The sequence below is a fragment of the Stegodyphus dumicola genome, chromosome 8 (assembly GCF_044657685.1).
Source record: "Stegodyphus dumicola isolate Sdum_Otavi_A_Nest chromosome 8, ASM4465768v1".
NCBI lineage: Eukaryota > Metazoa > Arthropoda > Arachnida > Araneae > Eresidae > Stegodyphus > Stegodyphus dumicola.
In genome coordinates, this window is record NC_140775.1 from 170,442,264 (window position 1) to 170,461,710 (window position 19,447).

Consider the following 19,447-nt stretch of genomic DNA (forward strand, 5'->3'; position numbering starts at 1 on the left):
TTCTTGTCGTATCTACTACTCCTTCTCCATAAACTGTCAAACCTTTGGTATAACAGCTACAGGTATCAGTGGGTGGGATGCAAAATTTCACCATTGGTCATATAGGTATAGCCCTGCCCAAAGTTTGAGGGAGAACCACCCGCGGGGCAGTTCGATTCTCCCTTTCCTTTAGTATGACACCACAGATCTCAACGTTTTTAGGGCGTTTCCTCTTTCCTTACCGGACGCCTTCATGTGCAAATGAAAAGCACGTCCAGCTAGCAATCGAAAGGTACGATGTTCAAGTCCCAGCGAGGACATGGTGGATTTCTTTGGTTTCTAAACTTTGAAAAATTCTAGTAGACTGTTCAAGTGATGCGCCAACTAAATATGTGATTTATGCTAATTCATCACCGCTTGCATTTTTCGATTGGATTCCCTCCTCCCCAGTCGCCCTTTAAGAGGGAGAATTCGTAAGGTATTTTCTCCCTCTTCAGTGCGTGCCTTCGTGTTCTAATTGAAAAGCAAACCCGGCTAGCTCGAAAGTTCCGGAATTCGAGTCCTGCCGAAGGCATTGCATATTTATCACGTTCCCTGACATAAAAAATTCTGAAAGTTCTTAGCACGTTGTTGATTCGCGAAGCGAACTTTAGGCTTTGAGGGAAACTGAGTTATGGCATTAACATAATATTTATTTTACAAGTATCAAAGATTATACTTCTTTCTCTTTTAGCATAGCATAAAGCATATAAAAATAATTTAGAAAATGCATACTAGTAAAAACAGTAACAACAACAAAAACAGATTTGTAGCTGAGGTATAGTGTCTGTAAAATTGTGTCCGGAAATAAATAAATGGAATGTGCAAAAGTGTTCTTAAAATAAAATTATGTGATAAATGAAATATTTATTTATTTACCGTAATTTCCGGAAGAAACGCCGCGGCGTTTACGTGTTTAAAACTTAAATTTTCAGCGGGTGTGGCGTTTCTACCCATGCGGCGTTTAGGTGCACTAAAAATAAAATATTTCCTATGATGGTCATTGTACATAGTTTGGATGGCCTTGTCATTGTGCATAGATTGGTGCTGTTCCCACACAAAAGACCACTCAGTTGCTTTTTGCGAACGTTATTTTGTTTACGTTCTTTCCCTTGAACGGACCTACATGCCTTATTCACCCTAAACGAGATCTCAGAACAATAACATTCTTCCCCCTTTCAAATCAACATTCTCATCAGTTTGAATAGTCTCTCTCCTCTGCCATTCGATGAATCTTCCAGGACCCATCCTCTTTCCACCCCTGCCTTTTCTGCAATTTTTTTCAAAGGCGGACACGACTCCACCTGCCTCGCAATAACGAACTCTGACGTATTTCCCCTTCAGCATGAATGTATTTTTCTTGGCATTCTGCCAAATACAGATCCCGTCAGTTAGGGTACAAGTACTTGTTGGATAGTTTTTAATTAGGGAGCGGAAAATTTTTGAAAATGTCTCTAAACGGCACAGAAGCTATACATTTCTTACCTTTAATTTATTTTTGAGTTATGGTTTCATTTCATGCATTTTTCTTAACTGGTATGTCATATATCAGGACTTAGATTGAGTTTTTGCATCTATACGGCCCACGACGATGTCACGCGCAATTTAATCTATTGCGGCGTTTACGCTGATGCGGCGTTTCTGTGTGATTATAATTTTTTCCCGCCATTTTTCTCGAGTGCGGCGTTTACGCTGATGCGGCCTTTCTTTCGGAAATTACAGTAGCTAACTTTTGTATAATATTTATTTATCTGAGCTTGATGATATCAATATCATTTAGAATTAAAAAAGGAAATTTCTGAGATGTATAATTTTTTAATTATTTAATTCTATGAAAACATCTCCTTAAAATAAAACTAGAAACATTTTGGAATTTTTAGGTTGCAATACAAATGAATGACACCCATCCAGCCATCGCAATTCCAGAACTGATGCGAATATTAATCGATATCGAAGGTCTATCATGGGATAAGGTCAGTATGAATTACAATGCTATATTGTGTAAAACGGATTGCTTGAGGATTTATTCTCCATTTCTATTTGAGATGGATTCTATTTTCAATAAAATGAAAAATTTGATTCAGTGACATTTTTATTAGTAATTGTGTTCCGATAATTTTTTGGTTGCTTTATAATTGAAACAGGAATCATAAATTTACAATTAATGAGATGTTTTCCCATTTCCAGGCTTGGAGTATAACTACGAAGACTTGTGCTTACACTAATCACACCATTTTACCAGAAGCATTAGAGAGGTGGCCCACAACCATGCTCGAGAACATTCTGCCAAGACATCTAGAAATAATATACGAAATCAATGCGCAACATTTAAAGGTGCGATAGGAAATACACTGTTTGAATGAGGGACATCCCTCTTGAACCTATGCTGAATTATAATTAATTAATAATTTTAATAACTTCCATGTGACCTTGCTAAATTAAAAAATTCGAGTGTTTTTAATTCATTTCTGCATTTCAGAAAGTGTCAGAGAAATATCCGGGCGATATCGACAAACTCCGGCACATGTCTATAGTAGAAGAGGAACCCGAGAAATGCATCAACATGGCCCACTTAGCCATCGTCGGCTCCCATGCAGTGAATGGAGTGGCAAGGCTACATTCCGATATTCTAAAAACTACTGTGTGAGTGCTGAATTTTTCCGTGAATAGCATAACTAACTAACTAACTACAGGGTGTTTCATAGATCAGGAGACAAACTTGGAGGGGTGGTGGAGCGTACTAAAACATGCATTTTTTGTATAGGAATGTAGGGTCTAAAGTGACGGATTAAGGCAGGAACGAAAAAAAAAAAAAAAAAAAGACACGAGAGGAATGTGTTTATGTAGCAAAATCAATGCAAAGTGCTTCTTAGCAGCAATACATGCGATATGCGATGGGGGATGTGGGCACCACCCCTCTACCAATACGGTTAATCGATAAAGCGCCACGTCCACCTTTATCTATTGCCTAGATACATGCCTAGATACGGTGGCTACAGATAGACTGCGCAGAAGATGCGTATATATTCAGATGCCTAAATACATCTTACGTAGGAACATATGGTTTATTAAATTCAGGTTATTAAATTGCCGTTCCATATTTATATAAGCTATGCCATTTAAGAGTAAATTTTTGTGCTAATAAAGAAGCACATACGTTATTTTACATACTGCGCCACATGAACGACTAGTAATTCAGTCTGAGGTTTGAATCCTGGCAAATGGGCTGTTTGCCGCTTTCGTGGTTTTCCCATGTGTAAGGTACATACGAACTAATTTCCCTTAGAAAGTCCTCTATCAAGGTATCCCTTACCTTAGTCAGGTAGTCCTCGAGGGCTTTGTAATAATCAAAATAAACCATAAAAACAATTTACAGCTTCATTAATAATGACGAGGTTTAAGGTATGCGGTGAGCAGTGTACATATTCTGCATTTTACTGAATGATTTTATCTTTTGCCACTATATCAGTGAGGCGGCTTCGAAAAGAAGTTATAAACTCTGTAGAAACATTATGTTAATTTGGAAGCAGGCAAGATGAAAAATTAGCAATCGCCTTTGCCGGGAATCGAACCACGGACCTCTGAAATATCTGCTCAGTGTGCTAACCACTACACCACGAAGGCACGCTAGGAAAGCGGGAGAAATACCTTATATACTCCGCTTTTAAAAGAGCGACTGGGGTTTTTAGAGGACCCAATCGCCAAATCCTGGGTATGGAGAATCCTCATCCAACACCCTTTTAGTTCGGTCGCTACTGTAGAAACATTAGGTTAATTGGAAAAGCCGGAGAGATGAAAAATTAGCAATCGCCTTCGCCGGGAATCGAACCACAGACCTCTGAAGTACCGGCTCAGTGTGCTGACCACAACGCACCGAAGGCTCGCCAAGAAGGTGGGAGAAATACCTTATAACATTTCTCTGCAAAATTGCGAATGATTTTGCGAATGCTGTCCAAAGTCAGCAATGAGTTTGAGACAGTTTTGGTTGAAGTGTGGATAATCAAAAAGTACTGAATAAAGTATAAACATACTAATATTGATAGGAAAACAACTTGCTAACCTACGTGACAATAAAAAATTTCCAAAGCTTATTTTGTTCTGATGCTTTTACAATACACTGAATTTTTAAAAATTATGAAACTGGTTACTATATGCAATAGCAAAAACATGTTCTGTCTTGTTAGATTGTTTTTAAGATGATGCAAATTCAATTTTAAAATATAATTTCTTTTTCTGATTTAATGTTTCCTATTCTTTCTGAGTACTTTGAAATTTTTGCTCTTGATTTGAAATGAATTTCAATTTCAAATTCTATCGAAATTCTCCCGGAATGTCGAAGGAGTTGGATGTTAATGTTAAAAACATGATTCTGCAGCTCAGAAATGAGGGTTTAACTTATCTTGCTATAGGAATACAACTGAACGTAAGTTTATGTACTATTAGAAGTGTTTTAAAAAATGTTCAACGTAATAGTATAGAAGGAAAATAAGATTAGAAATGGACGGCCTCTGCAAGGGAAAACGAGGCATTATTAAAGAGGTTGTAGAGTCATTAGGTTAATTTGAAAAGCCGGAGAGATGAAAAATGAGCCAACGACTTCGCCGGGAATCGAACCACGGACCTCTAGAATACCGGCCCAGCGTGCAAAACCACTACACCAGGAAGGCACGCCAAGAAGGTGGGAGAAATACCTTATATTTTTTTAATAATTAATAACTTAAGTTACTCACAAAAGTTTTAATTAAATTTGTGCATAAAAATATCAAAGATGGCTTCGGCAGCAAATTTATTAGTTTATTATTACTTTTCGAATTTAGAAAAAATAATAGATCCCTAAAACGTGTGAGCCCTCAGGTATTACCAAATCTTGCCTATCTATGGCCACTGCTCAAAGATGTCTTTATCTCTCCAAGAGATTTCTCAGTTACAAATTTCCTTAAGTCTTCAGATTTTAGTTTCAATAACGGGCACTTTTCCTCAGCGAAAGTTATTTCCCAGATTGCAATTAAATATTAATTGTATGCTTGTGGTGTCAAAAAAGTCCTGCGCTCCCAGCCTTGCTACTGAATTACTTTACTGCTGTTAACTGACGCATGCACATAAACTGCAAATGCAAAGAATTTCTAAAGCCCCTCTCTGTGACGGAGCGAACTACATTTTCTGATGTAATTCCATTATTTCGAATATATTTCATCCAGGCATTCTCTAATATAACGGCAAAATAATGAATTTCATTACGATATGATGTCAAAATTAGTCAATATATATTGTAATAAAAACATTTTTCTATAACTTATAATTCTAAAATTAGTTTTTTATTCGACACAGAATTTTGTATCACGTTACAAATGTAGTTGTGGTGTTGCGCGGTCCCAACCTACACGCAACAATAATAGTGACTGCTATGAACTGGAAAGTACACAAAACTCTTAAGAAGGGTTTAACTCCCTTTTTATTCTACTTTAGAAGTTACAGCTGCGTGCACTTGACGCTCACAAACTACGCCGACCCGGCGGTAAAATAAAAATAAGAAACTAAAAATGAATAATAGCAAGTTACTACCTACGAGGCTCTCTAAACGTAACTAACCTAACCGCGTTCTAAGATACAGCTGATATTTCAGCAAACTTTCTGAATATTAAGTTGAAAGATTCAACTATCTGCCGAGGCAAGCACACAGGCCGAAACGCGCGGTTCGTCAATTTCTACCTAGCCACCTTCACGCTCGTGAAGCAAGAAAGCACAGCTTCGAACTCGTTTCCCTTCTATTTAACTCAAAATTACTTCTGCTAAAGATTTGAATACTTTGCGCGTTCTACTAAAATTTACATACTCTGGCATTGGTAATTCCAGGGAAAAGTAAGGCTTGACAGGAAAGATAGTTTAAACTTAAAATAAATGTTAGTCAAAATAAATATAAACCCTACATAGTTATAAAAGTTTTTCAAAAGGATCAGCAAATAATATATCATCCACTTTTTTTTTTTTTTTTTTTTTTTTTTTTTTTTTTTTTTTTTTTGGTGTTTGTGTGTTGTGTGTGTGTGTGTGTGTGTAAGCGTAAAGTACTTGGTTAACATTTATACTGAAATGCTTCTTCTGTTATCTTCCAGGTTCAAGGATTTTTATGAAATGAATCCGGAAAAATTTCAGAATAAAACAAATGGCATCACACCAAGACGTTGGTTGGTTCTATGCAACCCTGAGCTGGCGGATACGATAGCAGAGGTGATATTTTTCATTCTATGATACTTACTATTAATCAACTGAAAAAAAAGAGATTCATTGTTCATAATATGAATAAGCAAAATAATTCAGTTCATAGAAACTTAAGAACTCGGTTCCAACATAATGTGTTGATGTGCCCTGTTTGATTTCTAGCTATTCTTCAAATTCAAGCATGTTGTGTGAGAAAAGGAAAAAAGAAAATAAATCCTGATGAGGTGCAAAAATGCTGCGACCACAGAAATAATCTCTTTAAGGCAATTCGAGAATATACATAAAAAAGATTTTTCCTAAGTACTATAACGAATAATGAATCTATTTTCTGACAGAATACAATGGAGATTGGGGGGGATGGCACTGAAAATTGCTAACAAAACTTTTGAAAGGAATATAATTAACATTTGTGACATTAAACGGGTGTCTGGATCTTCACATTTCATGAAATTTAAAGGTATTTATTATAAATACCAGCATTTTAAACTTATAATAGCTATTAATATGACCCTCATCTATGAGCACAAACACCGCGCTAGTTCTAAAAGTATTTATTAATACAGCGCAAAAACAAAGAAAATATACACCAAATCAGAACATACACCAAAACGGAACATCTAACGTTTAGAATTAATGTTGGAGTCACAAAGACATAATATTGAAAAACATATCTTTATCGCAGCTGGAGGTCGACTGCTGAAAGTTGATTTCGTCGCCACTACATGGCGTTCGACAAAATAGTTCGGTTACATCCAAATAGATCTGTTACACTATAAGTTTTTAAAAACCCCAGTTGTAGAGTATTACCAGTGCAAATATAAATAGTTGTCGATACAGGTAATAAATAGTCTGTAATTTATTTATTGTTTATTTTTCAGAAAATTGGCGATGAGTGGATCACGCAACTCGACCAGTTGAAAAGGATTTTACCTTTAGCGAAAATAACCAGTTTCGTTCAAAAAGTACAGAAAGTAAAAAATGTAATTCACATTTTGATAATTTTATTACTTCTCTTCGTATTCGTTAAGGCAAGAAATTTTAATTAAAATTTTCTCAAATATGCAAGTGATTTTCAAAACTTCTGTACATAAAAGCACGTTCTGTCATCCTTTTCAGGAAAATAAAATGAAATTGGCTGCATTGATGCTAAAAGATTACGGGATCACAGTGAATACTGCATCTATATTTGATGTACAAGTCAAAAGAATCCATGAATACAAGCGACAGTTGCTCAATTTACTACATATTGTTACTCTGTACAACCGCATTAAAGATAACCCCAACGGACCATTCCAACCACGGACTATCATGATCGGGGGAAAGGTAGGGACAATGCTTTTTTCAGAGCTAAAAAAAATTTTGAAAGCTTTATGTAAAGAGGAGACTTAACTTTGGTGATTTTTACATGTAAAGTATGATTTTATTCGCCTTAGAGGGAAAAGGTTTCATTTTGGAATATTTGTTAATTGAAGGATATATAAATTAGTGTGTTTCATTTTCTCCAAAAGTGTGATTTTCATATGACTTAGCTTACGCCTCGAACCTTAATGATGTAAAAGATATATATGCAAAATTTCAAAAATATTCGATAATAATTAAAAGTTTGCACACATTAATCACTTTTAATCATCTCAAGCTAGTGAAAGTTGTAATATTGTACGAATGGGCAATGTTGTAATTTGTACGAATGGGCTTCTCATGTATTTCTTTCCTTGGCCACGATATTTCAAAAATGTCCATTTCTCCAGCTACCTTTACTGAGCTTCAGCGATCATTGGAAGTAAAATGGCAAAGGAAATCGAAAAGTCACTTTTTGAAAATCCTTCTTATTTGGTCTTCCATTGGGATAGTAACCTGTTGCTCTCACTTCAGAAGGAAGTGTCAAAACTTTGGAAGATAGAGTTGCAGTTCTAGTGACTGGTAAAAAATTTAAGCATTTGCTTGGCGTACCTGTTGCCCTGAAAGGCAGTGCCAGATGGCTGAAGTAGTTCTTCGGGAAGTGGAGCGATTTGGGCTACGTTACAATATCGTCGGTATGTCTTTTTATACTACAGCATATAATACAGGACTGATCCAAGGGGCGTATAACAGAACTGAAAGGGAATTCGGACGAACATCATGTATTTGGTTTGCTGGTATTAGACCCATGATGGATATTGAAAGGAATATTGTGGCATACCACGATCAATGGTCCTGACATCCAGATTGTTTAGGAAGTTCCAAAGTGTGTGGGCTTCACTTGATAAGAAGTCAAATACGACAATGGATGAAAGTCCCGTTCAGCACTTTCTAGAAGAACAACGAGTGAAAATGGTTAACTACATCCAAAATGTCCTAACAGAAGGAAGATATCCATGTGAAGACTACAAAGAGTTATTACAAATCTCAAAAAGGATGTTGGTCTCAAAACGACTTCAGTTTCAGAATCCCAGAGACTCTGCAACAAGCAAGGTGGATGGCAAAGGCAATATACGTACTTAAAATTGTCCTCTTCAGTAAACAGTTAAATATTCCTCAATGAGAATTGAAGGGAATGAAAGAGTTTTCATATTTTGTCAGCCTTATATATGTTTGCTTTTGACACTAGGCAACTGCAAAAGAAACTGAAACGATTAGAGGATATAAACCTAGTTTTTGAAGGAAAAGACCTGAACTTTTTCTTTACCAATAAAACAAAGACGTTTTTTGAATTGTTAGTATCCACGACGTGACAGAATACTGCAGCGATTCTGTAAGAAGCCATGCTAACTCTCTTAAGGTGTTCAATGACACCGCAGAAAGAGGAATTGTTCTGATAAACGAATCGGTAAGGAATGAAAAGCAAAACAATTCTTGTTGAGGATAATCAAGCATCACAGACAAGTTTTTGCCGAGCGAATAAAAGAAGGGATGGCATCGTTCAAAGTTGATTGATATAACACATGTTTTGCATATCATACTAACTATTAATCTTAGTGTCTAGTTTTAATATAATTTAGTTTAATATAGTTTAGTTAATGCAGTTAGTTTAATATAGTTAAGTTTGTGATTTCTAGTTTTCCCAATAAAAGTAATTAACACTGAAAAAAGCGTATTTTTCCCAACTTTTAGAAAACTGATCAAACACCCTTGAATATTATCCAATCTTCATGAAATTTGCAGTATGTATCTTTTACATCACTGAAACTTGAGAAGTAAGCAAAGTCTGCAAAAATTTTATATTTTATTTTTTGCCTTACAAAATAAAACGCCTTAATGTAGAAATGCTTCAAACTGTTTGTGCAATGTATTGAATTTATTGGATGTCTGAAGGCGTCCTTACATTTTCAAGGAAAAAATTCTGTTACACTTAAGGTTTACATTTTTATTAAATTTCATTCTACCTCCATGATTGCCTATAATCTGCTGCCTCCAGGGGAAGGGTCCCGGATGAGAACCCGAGTATTAGAGGTAATCTCGTGTTTCCGACTGAAGAATATAGACATTGTATGTTTCCCTCAAAAAACTATAAATCTACATTTCAGCCGTTGGTTAAGGCTGAGTTAAAAATTTTAAGCTTAATTACCGAATTTTTTTCATATGCTTAGAAGTTATCCGAAGCATCCTTAGGCAATATTGTGATGGTTGGCTACAGAAGCAAACATATCAGATCCTGTTTATTGGATCTTCTAACAATTGAACAATTAAAACCAACATGCTTATGATTTGAAAACAATTTATTTGTTTATTTTTTCGTATCGTCAGTACGTTAAACACAATCCTGGAAAAGTTTGCATTATGCTATTTTTTCAAAGTAAAGCTCTGGGCTTATAATGTTATAAAATAATTTTACAATTGTTACCTTAAACGTGTAGAGTCATTAGGCTATTTTGAAGCAGGAGACTTGAAAAAGACTAGAACCCTGGACCTTTTGAATACGCGTCGATTATGCTTCCAATTACACCACGAAGGCATGCGGAAAGGAGGGAAAAAATACCTTACATACTCCCCTTTCAAAGGGCGACTTAGTATTAGGAGAACCAATTGCCAAATCTTGGTGGTGACGAATTATCATCCACCACCTTTTGGTTCGGGCGTACTTGTAGGGTCATTCGGTTATTTTGATTCTGAAGACGTGAAAAATGTGTAATGCCTTTGCCGGAACTCGAACCCTGGACCTCTCAAATACGCGTCGAGTATGCTTATAGTTACAGCATGAAGGCATGCGAAAAAGGAGGGAAAAAATACCTTTTAAATGTAAAATTGGAAAAGCCTAAGTTATCTGATTTATTTCTCAAAGCAGAATTATATGGACTTATAGTGTTACGAAACAATTGTATAGTCAAAGCCTTAAATACAAACCTTGCAAAATCTACCTTATCTGAATCTCTAAATGGTTAGTGTTGGTGTATTTAATTATGGCAAAACACACTAGGGCTATCTGCCTAAGGGGAGGGATGCCTTCGTGGAGGACTTTCTAAGAGAAGCTGGCTCGTATACACGTTAAACATGGGAAAAACCATGAAAACGCCCATGCAGCCAGCCCTTTCGTGGGATTCGAACCTCGGATCTAACTACCAGTGTTCATCGACTTTACCGCTCTGCCGCTGGTGGGCTATTTCTCTAAATGGAATCATAGATTTACGTTCACCTTTCAGGAGATACTTAGTATCTGTGTAGGAAATATTGTACATTAGGTATTTTAATTGTAATCTTCGTATACTGTGTAGGAAATATTGTACATTAGGTATTTTAATTGTAATCTCGGACTGTCGGTAAGTTATCAAAAATTCCTCTTTTTAATTGATTAATTATTAATTTATTTTAGGCTGCGCCTGGCTACCACATGGCAAAACAAATCATAGGACTGATTTGCGAAGTTGCAAGAGTCGTCAACAATGATCCAATAATCGGAAACAAATTAAAAGTAATCTATCTGGAGAATTACAGAGTTACCTTAGCCGAAAAGGTCATTCCTGCTGCCGATCTGAGTGAGCAGATATCCTTGGCTGGAACGGAAGCATCAGGCACTGGAAATATGAAATTCATGGTAAGAGAACCTCAACTTTCGACAGCTTAAATGTTTCATTTTTCATCTACAAAAATCTGATACTTTAACTAATTTTTATAAATGTCAATATTTGATCACGACATTTTCTCTCTTTATATAAAAAATACATATAAAGTTTTCCAAAATGAATAATAATCGCAAAAGTTAGAAGCAGAAAAACTAGCTGCAAAATGTAATAACACTGGAATACTTTACTACTACAAATTAGACTATTAAGAGATATCTGTCTATGAGGAGGGATGCCTTTTTGGAAGAATTTTTAGTCGAAACTGGATTGCGTGCTTGAGTAAAACGGAAATAAGAATGTAATAGAAAAAAGGCTTAAGAGATATTTTAGAAGTAAACTAAAGAATAATTAAAATACAGATCGAAGCAATAATATTGTAGAGACATTAGGTATTTTGGAAGCAGGAGAGATGAAAAATATGCAATGCTTTTGCAGGGAATCGAACCGCGGGCCTCTGGAGTACGCGTCCAGCGTGCAGACCACCACACCACGAAGGCATGCCAAGAAGGCGGGAGAAATACTTTATATATTCCCCCTCTTAAAGGGCAAACTGGGGATTAGGAGACCCAGTCGCGAAATCCTGGTGCTGAAGAATCATCATCCACCACCTTTTTAGTTCGGGTGCCACTGTAGATACATTAGGTTATTTTGATGCTGGACACATGAAACTGAGCAATGCTCTCGCCGGGACTCGAACCTCGGACCTCTTGAATACGCGCCGTGTGTGCTGATCATTACACCCCGAAGGTGGGAGAAATACCTTATAGACAAAACAAAACAGGTATAAAACATCAACTGCCTGCCTGCTACAGATACTTCATGCGTGTACTTGTTCATCTAAAAGCCGCGATGAGAAAGAATTATTTTCTGGATTTTAATGTTAAAATGACCTTGGTACTTTGTACCTGGATTTATGTACTTTTAATATATTGCTTTAATTTCTTGAACGTATATATATACTTTCTTACAGACATTACAAAATATATTCTAGGCCGTATATAAACAGCCTTGCTGATCAGAAGGCTACAGTGAGTCACCTGAGGGCAGTGTAACTCCACAAGTACAGCTCCTCTATGCAGAGTACTGCTGGCAGCTTAATGCACTGCTCATCAAAATTAAATACATTGGTTTTCATACACTGGTGATCAAAATTAAAGGATAATGACAGAAATAAAACGTAACTGATACTTAATGAAAAATTATCAATAAAAATTTGTACAAAAGCATTAGATAAAATAAATTACAATGTTTGCCAGTTGATCATTCCCAAAATATTGAAATTAAAACCAAATTTATGGAAAATGAATCACATCTAGAAGGAAAGAAATTTTCTACTATCATTTTACGGAACACTGATGTCTATATTCGTTATTATTGTTATTTTTCTGAATGATACAGAAAAACTTTGTTATGCTTAGAACTTAGAATTGCTTAAAAAACATATCGTACGCGTGCAGTAAGTTTGCCAGAGAGAAATTAGAAACAAAAATTTTGCTAAAATAGTAACATGTGACTAATTAAATGACTGACTAAATATTTTACTAAAATTGTAACATGTGACTGACTAAATGACTAAGTGACTAAATATTTTACTAAAATAGCAATATGTGACTAACTAAATGACTAAGTGACTGTTTTGCTAAAATAGTAACATAACACTAACTAAATGACGAACTAAGTGATTGGTTATTTTATTAAAATAATGTACATGTGATTAGCTTAAGCTTTACTGTTTGTTAACAGAACAATGCGTTTTTGAGAAACCTCGTTGAGAAACACCAACCTAGACATCTGAATTTTTACACATTTATAAAAATTTACAAGTATTTTTTAGAATGAATCCATTCACATGCAGTGTATTGATCCCTCGAAACTACCCATGAATAACTATTTATAATTTTTAGGAAGTAACTATACATTAACTCTAGAGATTTGAACTTAAAAATTCTTTTAATTGCAATTAATCACTTGGCCAGTGTTAGTCTTTGGAAGGTACAAAAGCATAACTGAGAGCCTATATAGATCTGAATGAAATACAAAGGTATTTAAGTTCAAAATGCGGAGTTGTGCTTAATCCCACTTAAAATAAAACAGCATTTTAAAAACAACCTTATGAAGCATTGAGAAAAATAAATAAATCTTAACTAAGAAGTAAATATTCAAAAGGTAGAATAAATATGCACACACTCGAAAAGCTTTGCCCCAAACAGTTTTCTTTTAATTCAATTTAACTAAGTTTAAACTTCTTTTACAACTACGAGCAATACTAGCAGTCACAGTAATTATTCGAATTTATGGCGTGGATGATATCAGAAATGTTAAAGCTATATCGTTGAAACAAGAACCGCTTCAAAAACACAACATTTCAAATAACAAATATGTATTTTGTAGCCCCTTTTATTCAACTTTTCCTACTTTTTGAGTGCATATCTTGGAAATAAAATCTCAACAGAAAAGGAATCAACTAAAAGGCTTTAAACTGTTATAAGAATAGCAAAAACAGAGTAAATTACAGTAGAGAGAGTATTATCATTACCGCGCCAAAAACACGAATCTCCGTTTCTGCTGTTTTCTGTTATATGCAAACTCTAAGTTGTTTTTTATTCCTATAGCCGTGGTCTCAAATTCAGATTGCATGCGGGCCAAATGCACGATCTAAAAGTAGCTGACGGGCAAAATTTTGTTTTCCAAAATATAAAAAGTTTTTTTGAACAAAATAAAGTCTTTCTACTAAATTTTAAATTAGAATTTTTTTTAGTAAATATTTATCAAAATATGCATAAATAGTAATTATTATGACTCAAAGGAAAAAAATTCCAATTTATATTTATTTTATCTCTGAAACCTAAAGGTTACTTTATAAGGTATTCCTCCAGCCTTCCTCGTGTGCCTTCGTGGTGTAGTGTAGAGGTTCATGTCTATAAATTAAGGATAATGCAAAATCAGGCAAAGGAAAGGTTAGAAGCAAACCAAATTTGACTTATTTGTAAAGCTTATTTATTAAACAAAAGGTAAAGAGCAAAAAAAGATGCTATATGTTTGATATTATTAAAAGAATTAGCGATTTTTTCTCTCTGGAGCAAATTACAAACAAAAACCTATTTACAAAAAACCAATATTACATGGTTGGTATGATTGTTAATACATTGTATGTCTCCCAGACGATGCAATACAGTCCGTACAACGCCTCGGCATGCTGAGTATCAAATTATCGATCTGATCTTGGGGGATATTACACCACTCAAAAAGCAATGCTCTCCGAAGTTCCGGTAGACATGTAGGAGGAGGTTGACGGGCTGCAACTCGTCGGCCAAGCATGTCCAATATGTGCTCTACTGGATTCAAGTCCGGTGAGAATACTGGCCAGTCCATACGGGTGATATCCTCCGATTGAATGACTTTCCAACTTTTACATTTGCTTTGTTCAAAATAACAATTCTGCAGATTCGTGGTTTGATACAATTGTTCATGTTTGATATCACTGTGATTCATGTTTGAATCCCCTATGCACAGGGATACCACTGTACAACCAGTTTGATGCCACTGAGCTAACGAGAGACGTGCAAATTTCCTGAGATGTATATAACAGAATCATTACATAAAAAGACATAACTCAAGTTTAATCCCTATTTTTTTGCCAACTTTCCAACATCTAAATTTGGCTTCGTCGAACTAACGATGCTATAGATTCGTGGTTTAATAACAGTTTAACGTGTTTGATACCACTGTGCGGCAGTTTGATATCAGGCAGCCGGTTTAATACCACGTTCTAAAGAGCAACATACAAATCTCCTGAGATGAGTAAGAGAACCATTACGTACAAAGACATAACTCACGTTTCCCCCCTATCTTTAATAACTTTCCAACTATTAGATTTGTTTCCAAATAACGATTCTGCATATCCGTGGTTTTGCCGCGAGGTGAATGATATGTGTAATTATAATATATGAAATTTGTCAGTGTCGAAAGGAATGTAACATTAACTAAAGAGACGAGAAAATGGTGTATACGGTAGAATAGCTGATAATTCTTATTAGCCCAAAGTGGCGGTAGCCCAGAAGTCTCAAAACGGCATTTTGTGGCGTTTCAACAGCGAATCAGTTTTTAAAGTGTTGCCACCAAATATTATCGCTCTGTTTTACATTTAACGAAATTAAATAAGGAAGAATCTGCATGAATGTAGGTATGTTTCTCGCACTGTGAAAAAACGACGGTACCTAGAGCCATCCAATTTTGAATAATGTAATCCTCCACGAGAACATGAGCACCTGGACGTCGAATTTTGAATTTCAAATTTGTTTTATTATCTGTTTCATATTTTGTGAAATTTTAAGGAATTTTTGATTAACAATCTCAACGATTTCAAAGCGAGCAATGGCAACACTGTACGAAAAAAAAAAAAAAAAAAAAAAAAAAACTTTTTTATCTCCAGCGCGCGAGAATGTCTGACAGAAATTCTAAAGATTTTGTGCTGTTTCTAAATATTTTGTGATATTGTTGTTGAATTCAATTTTATGTGGTTTAAATGTGAAGAACTTTATATTTAATAAATAACGGTAATACACGAAACTTTAACAAAACGCCCCTTTGGGCATAATATAAAATCTGAAAGTTTTCAGATTTTTTATTTATTTTATTATTTTTATTCTAGTAAATTAAATACGAAATGTAATTAACCAAATATTTTCAATTAAATAAATCTACTACTTAAAAATTTCTTAACATTCAATATTTTTGCATTAACTACTCTATAGCATTTTGAAGTGTTTTATTTTAAGATTTTTATTATATGAAAACAAATAAAGTTGAGCCATGCAATCTTTATTGCGCTTAAGGATAATATTTCTTAATATTCTGTAAGAGACAGTAAGTATAATCTTGTGAAAAAACGTATTCGAATAAAAAAATCGTTTTATTAATTTATAAATCAATTCTTAAATTAAAGCTGAGTGTACTTCAGGAATATTTATTTAGAAAAATAAAAACTATGCATTGAAATTTGTACCTACAATTTTTATTAAAATATTTTCGTGTTTTCACTTGCATTTCCTAAAAATGCAATAAAGCTTTTAAAATGTTTTTATAAGTAATATTAAAGACTTTTTATTTTTATTTACTAAAAGTTGAATGGCGCCTTAACTATTGGCACATTGGACGGTGCTAACATTGAAATGCGAGACGAAATGGGAGCTGAGAATATATTTATATTTGGAATGACAGTTGATGAGGTGAAAGCGCTAGAACGAAAAGGGTAAATATCTCATGTGTTTATTTAAAATTTGATTGAAATTTAGTATTTTATTTTTATTCTTACTTCCTTTACGAAGTATTGTAATCGCGGAAATTTTGGGGTATCAAATTTCAACGAAAATATCCATTTTTACCGCTATCGAATGCAATTTAACGATGTTTCTGCGGGACATCTGTACGTACGGACAGAACAAAGGACTGTTTGTCTCCAAACGGATTATAAAACGGATTTAAAATTGATTCAGAAGAGATTTTTTTCGTGTTGTCTGTACCGTACGTATGTACCTATGTATGTATGTATCTCGCATAACTCAAAAACGATTAGCCTCAGAACGTTGAAATTTTGTATTTAGGATTGTTAGAACATGCAGTTGTGCACCTTCCTTTTTAGTTGCTATGGGCTGCATCAAAAGTATAGAAATTATATATATGTTGCTCTTATCTTCCGGTTAAGGTTTTTATGCCTTTAGTCAATCTTCAAGCAACTGTTGTAGAGTGATCAACAATTTAAAGGTAGTTTGAAGACATTTGTTTACATTTGAAACTTTCAATAGAATAGTAATTTAAATCAGTTTCTGCACTTTCAGCATTTTTTGCCGAGTGTTACCAAAAGTTAAATTTCAGTTTTGTGTACCGAAAAATCTTTCTTACCCAACGGGCCGAATTGCTTGGTTTTACATAGAAACCCTAATTTTGATATAGAGAAATTATATAGTTGTGTTTGTATCGTATGTATATTTGATAAAGTTTGAAATTGCTTAACAATTCTTATTTTATAGAAAAAATTGTAGTTTCTTCTCTTACTTAATTCTAGCATTAGGATTTCAACAAACCTCAACAGTGAATGATAAATCATCCTTTGCTCAGAATTATTGGAATCCAAAGCATGATTTTAAATTTATGTATGCTAAAATTATTTTTAATTTTTTTTTCAATTGGAATGTTGGATTTTTTTTGAAATTTTCTTTGAACAGAAAGAGAGTGTTTGGAACATCATCAATGATTTTAAGTTTAACTCCTTATTCTCTTCTGCTTTCTAATACCTTCCACTTTCAGTCGTTTTTCTTTTTTTCGTTAGGTTTAGACGACAAATGAGTTAACATTTTCTGGACTATTCTTCAATTTTTATACCTCTGCTACGCGGTCTCGGATTATCATTCATTTTTTTAGTTGCTAAGGAATTGGAAATTTCATAATTCACGAAGTCAATCCAGTCATTTAATTCGCTATCATATGAATACACACACTGGCCAATGAATTAGAAAATCTAGATCAATATTTTATTGGGCCACATTTTGCACGGATAACTGTACTGATTCGTTTGAGGATCGAGTCTACATGCTTCCTGGAGTGCATTTACGTCCGGAGAATACCATGCATTGGCTATGCAGCTTTTTAGATCTTGTAAATTAGATGGAAGAGAAGAGTGCTGTCGGATGCGTAGGAAGGTGTTGGAAGTCAGACTGATGTTCAGCGAACTAATTTTGAACACTTTTTCCACGATGGATTGTTGCATTATCGTCCATGAAGTATCCGTCGCCATCAGAACATAGATGCAACATTGCAGGGTGTACTTGATCTGCCAGTATATCTCAGTATGTCATGGCTGCTTGTTTACAACCGAGGAACACTAGGGCATCACTTCCATGCCAGCAGAACATGCCTCCTACCATGATACTCTCACTAGACTGTTGTACAGTGGCGAGTAAGGCAAGATGGATTCATGACTTCATGGAGTTCTCAACAAATTCGACGTCTTCCATCAGTGCAAAATAAGGTGCAGCGTGATTTATCCGACCACATTACCCGTTTCCAATCCTCAGATGTCCAGCGTCTTCTTTCCCGACACCACTGCAAACGAATTCTTGCATGTCCTGCAGAAATGAGTGGTTTTCTCACAGGCACCCGATAATGCATTCCTATTCCCTGCAATTCTTTGAACATAGTTTCGAGCTGAAATTTGTTGGGAAGAGCCTTGGTTGACGATCTGTGTCAGCTGAAGCACAATAGAGTCCCTATTCTTCCGTGGCAATTCGTCGGAGACGACGTCGATTACTCTGTTGGAAAACTATGCTCGAACCACAGTTACGTCTTGTACAGGACTGTGGAAATTTTTGAAAACCTTTGATATGGCTGCTTTTGAGAACCCAGTGAGATTTGAAATAGAGGCCCCTGCTAAACGAGCACCAATAATAAGCCCTTTTTCAAATTGTGAAAGATCTGTCGTTTTTCCCATTTTACTTCATTCGTCGTGAGACCTTACTTACACTAACATCCTAACCACGTCTAAGACACGTCCTAAAAAATGTGCATACTTCAATCCCTTGCACGCATTCAAATGAAAGTCTCATTGGCCAGTTTAAATAATTTTTGATTTCCTATAAGTGTCTCTAAGAAATTTAAATTACCTTTCCCTTCGGCACATTTTCGTTTTCTACCAAATATGCCACGTTTTACCCAAATAAATACTTGCTGAAGTAAACACTTTTTTGATGATTCATTACAAATGTTGAGCTATCTGGTACAGACCAAATATCTTGAAAATGATATTAAAATCGAGTTGAAACATCAGTTTCCTTCTCAAATTAGCACGGATGATTTATGTTTCACTTAAATTATCAAGATGTGTTGATCTATTACAAATGTTGAGCTATCTGATACAAACCAAATATCTTGAAAATATTAAAATTTGAGTTGAAACATCAGTTTCCTTGGCAAATTAGCACAGATGATTTACATGTCTTATTTAAATTATCTTAACCGTAGAAAACTTCCAGACTTTTTTTGGTACCTCTTCTGCTATCGGGACTGGATTCAGGAATGTATGTATGTGTGTATGCACGTGTATATGTGTTCTATGTGTATATATGTGTGTATGTATACATACATACCTACGTACATATACACATGCATTACATACATTTCTG

The 19,447-nt window shown here is 34.9% G+C and overlaps 1 protein-coding gene and 1 long non-coding RNA gene across 3 annotated transcripts in view; one reads left to right on the forward strand and one right to left on the reverse strand.

Annotated features, from left to right (window-relative positions):
* The window catches only part of LOC118182269 (glycogen phosphorylase-like), a 53,536-nt gene that overhangs the window by 24,920 nt on the left and 9,169 nt on the right, over window positions 1-19,447 (forward strand). Inside the window, exons 8-15 of one of the 2 annotated variants that reach the window (XM_035351589.2) lie at window positions 1,899-1,991; window positions 2,206-2,352; window positions 2,498-2,661; window positions 6,129-6,243; window positions 7,113-7,262; window positions 7,351-7,557; window positions 11,021-11,242; window positions 16,394-16,521. In XM_035351589.2, the coding sequence (XP_035207480.1) occupies window positions 1,899-1,991; window positions 2,206-2,352; window positions 2,498-2,661; window positions 6,129-6,243; window positions 7,113-7,262; window positions 7,351-7,557; window positions 11,021-11,242; window positions 16,394-16,521 (1,226 nt within the window). The remainder of the gene's footprint in view (window positions 1-1,898; window positions 1,992-2,205; window positions 2,353-2,497; window positions 2,662-6,128; window positions 6,244-7,112; window positions 7,263-7,350; window positions 7,558-11,020; window positions 11,243-16,393; window positions 16,522-19,447) is intronic. The other variant, XM_035351592.2, reaches the window with a different exon arrangement.
* Window positions 1-19,447, reverse strand: part of LOC118182273 (uncharacterized) — a 32,428-nt gene that overhangs the window by 11,245 nt on the left and 1,736 nt on the right. The gene's annotated exons all lie outside the window — the stretch shown is intronic.